The sequence below is a fragment of the Nannospalax galili genome, unplaced genomic scaffold, assembly GCF_000622305.1.
Source record: "Nannospalax galili isolate Female #2095 unplaced genomic scaffold, S.galili_v1.0 scaffold1123, whole genome shotgun sequence".
NCBI lineage: Eukaryota > Metazoa > Chordata > Mammalia > Rodentia > Spalacidae > Nannospalax > Nannospalax galili.
This window is the reverse complement of record NW_008349192.1, coordinates 17,313-20,005: the sequence shown is the minus strand read 5'-3', so window position 1 is coordinate 20,005 and position 2,693 is coordinate 17,313. Positions and strand designations below refer to the sequence as shown.

General features: G+C 44.1%; 1 protein-coding gene across 1 annotated transcript in view; it reads left to right on the top strand.

Moving 5' to 3' along the window:
- Positions 1 to 2,693, top strand: part of LOC103744699 (killer cell immunoglobulin-like receptor 2DS4) — an 18,147-nt gene that overhangs the window by 5,142 nt on the left and 10,312 nt on the right. Inside the window, exon 3 of the mRNA XM_029570122.1 lies at positions 1,249 to 1,554. Coding sequence (XP_029425982.1) covers positions 1,249 to 1,554 — 306 coding nt within the window. The remainder of the gene's footprint in view (positions 1 to 1,248; positions 1,555 to 2,693) is intronic.

Sequence of the window (2,693 nt, the reverse complement as noted above, 5' to 3'; positions counted from 1 at the left end):
ATGTTACCAATCTAACCTTCATCGCCCTGGTGAACTCTCAGCACACAGTGACCTTCTGGGGATCATAATTTCAGGTCAGATCATGTTCAGAGTAGCAGCAATTCATTCCTCCAACTCCCCAATACAAAGTTTTCTGGAGGGGATGTCAGTTAATGTCCAATCAAAGTAACAGGAATGTGCCCAAGTAATTTAAGTAAAAGATTCAAAACAGGTACTGGGATGCTGTGGTGGCAGACCGTGGTCCACCAAAGATATCCACATTCTAGTACCTGAGGCCACTGAGTGTTCAATATGCCAAGGGAAAATTAGGGTCAAAGATGGAATTCAGGTTGTTAGTTAACTTTGAGGTGAGGACAATGTGGATTAAACATGTGGGGTCTCTAGAGACACACCAGTTCGTATAAGAAAATGAAGGGGAGAGTGAAGGCCAGAAGAAAGCAGCATAAGAGAAGCATCCCATTGCTAGCTCTGAAGGCCGAAGGGTCCAACAACCAAGGGATACAGGAGGCTGCTATAAGCTGGAGAACCAAAAGAAGTGGATTCTGCCCTAGGACCCTCAGAAGGAACACAGCCCTGCAGAGACCCGGTTTATACCACTGGGACCTGTTTCAGAATTCTGATCTTTAGAAAACCTCAGTTCTGTTTAAGCATCACACTTGTGGTAATTTATTATAGTAACATTTGTAAGCTAATATGAGAATCCATGTCAAAGGCACATTAATAAACCAGGGAAGAACAAAGCAGTGATGCCTAGAGAGCAATAAGGTTAGGATGCTGCTGTCCCCACCAAGCTGGTAGGGGACAGTGCTCCTGATTAGGTTGCAGAGCTTCTCTATGCAAATTTTCACCATGGAGAAGTTCCAGGCACTGGGGGTTCCCTAGTCACCTGTCTTATTCTCATATCCTGCCAGAGATTTCACTTTGCCCAAAGTACCATGAAATGGACTCATAAAGAGCTGAAACAGGGCCTACTGTGGTCCCTGCTGTCCCTCATCTTAAAATGGGACAAAGATATCTGTGGTAGACAGATGGAACAGGCACATACTCAGGACAAGTCCAATGGGAAAGGACTGTGTTGCCACTGGAGGCAAAGAAATGGAAAAGAACAGAGAATGGAGGGAAGGAGGAAGAAAGAGAGAGAAAGAAAGAGAGAGAGAAGGCATACATCGGTGAGCCTTAGTCACCCCAGGTCCCAGGGAATGGAGGAATGGACGGTGACTCCCACATTCACTATCTCTTTGTTCTTAGGAGTCTACAGAAAACCCTCCCTCTCGGCCCTACCAGGTGCATTGGTGAAATCCGGGGAGAATGTGACCCTGCAGTGTCACTCAGAGATCCGGTTTGACACCTTCATTGTGGTTCTGCACAGACAGGGAGTAAGTGAAGCCCATGTGTATCTTGCTGTGAAGCATCATCATGGGCACTCACAGGGAAGCCTCTTCATAGGACCTATGACACCTGCCCATGCCGGGACCTACACGTGCTATGGTTCTCTCAGTAAGCACCCATATGAGTGCTCAGACCCCAGTGACCCTGTGGACATCAAGATCAGAGGTGAGTGTCCATACCTGCCCCTCACCTTCTTTGTGGTGCAGATCAGATATACTAAGGTTTGAAAGCCCTGTGAGGTCATGAGAAAGGTAAGTGTGGAGAACCTATGGAGAGAGGCAGCCTTCGTGAGCATTTTACTGGCATTTTACTGAAAAGGGAGATACAAGTACAGATCATAGGTCATAACATAAAGCACAGGTTTGTGGCCGTGCAAAGGAGTCGTAAGGAGAGATAAACAGAATACGGTAATATGGTGAGACTGACTCAATCAGAGAGAAAGGTCCTTCTCCTGATGATCAGAGATCTGGGGCAGTTGAGAATATTTGTTTCCATTTACCTCTACCAGAGGTCTAACAGAAGAACTAGACATATCATGCATAGACCTGCATTTCAGGGCTGAGTTGGGCTCTTTCATGTTAGATCCCCACGGGTACTGAGGCCTTGGCACAGGTGGTGTGTACAGATGTTCTGTTTAATTTGACATTTCCTCTTTTCATGTGATTAACCCATTATTCATTGCAGAATACCATGGCCCTGGGTTAAGGAGCAGAACACCACTCCCTCTGTGTTTGTGTTCTCTCCAAACTGATTTACTAGGCTGTGTTTCAAAGTTAGTCAGACATTACAGGATGAATGAGGAAAAACATCCCTAAGATTCAGAGGAGAGGTACTGAGAGACTCAGAGAAAGAAAGAAAAGAAAGAAAGAAAGAAAGAAAGAAAGAAAGAAAGAAAGAAAGAAAGAAAGAAAGAAAGAAAGAAAGAAAGAGAGAGAGAGAGAGAAGGAGGGAGGGAGGGAGGGAGGGAAGGAAGGATAATGTATGACATCTGTAGAAAGGAAATAACACTAGCAATCACAGACCTGAATGGAAAATTTGAAGGTACAGACGAGAGATAATGAGAGATGATAGAGATTTGGAAAGAGACGTAGAGTGGCAGAAAAGTGTATACATGGAGATCTGTAATGAAGATACATGATAGATACATAGAGATGATAGGTAGATATAGATAGACAGATAGATGTTGATATATAGATGATAGATGATAGATACATATAGATAGGTAGATATGGATGATGGATGGATGGATGGATTAATGGATGGATAGATAGATAGAAAGAAAGAAAGAAAAGGTACGTACATAG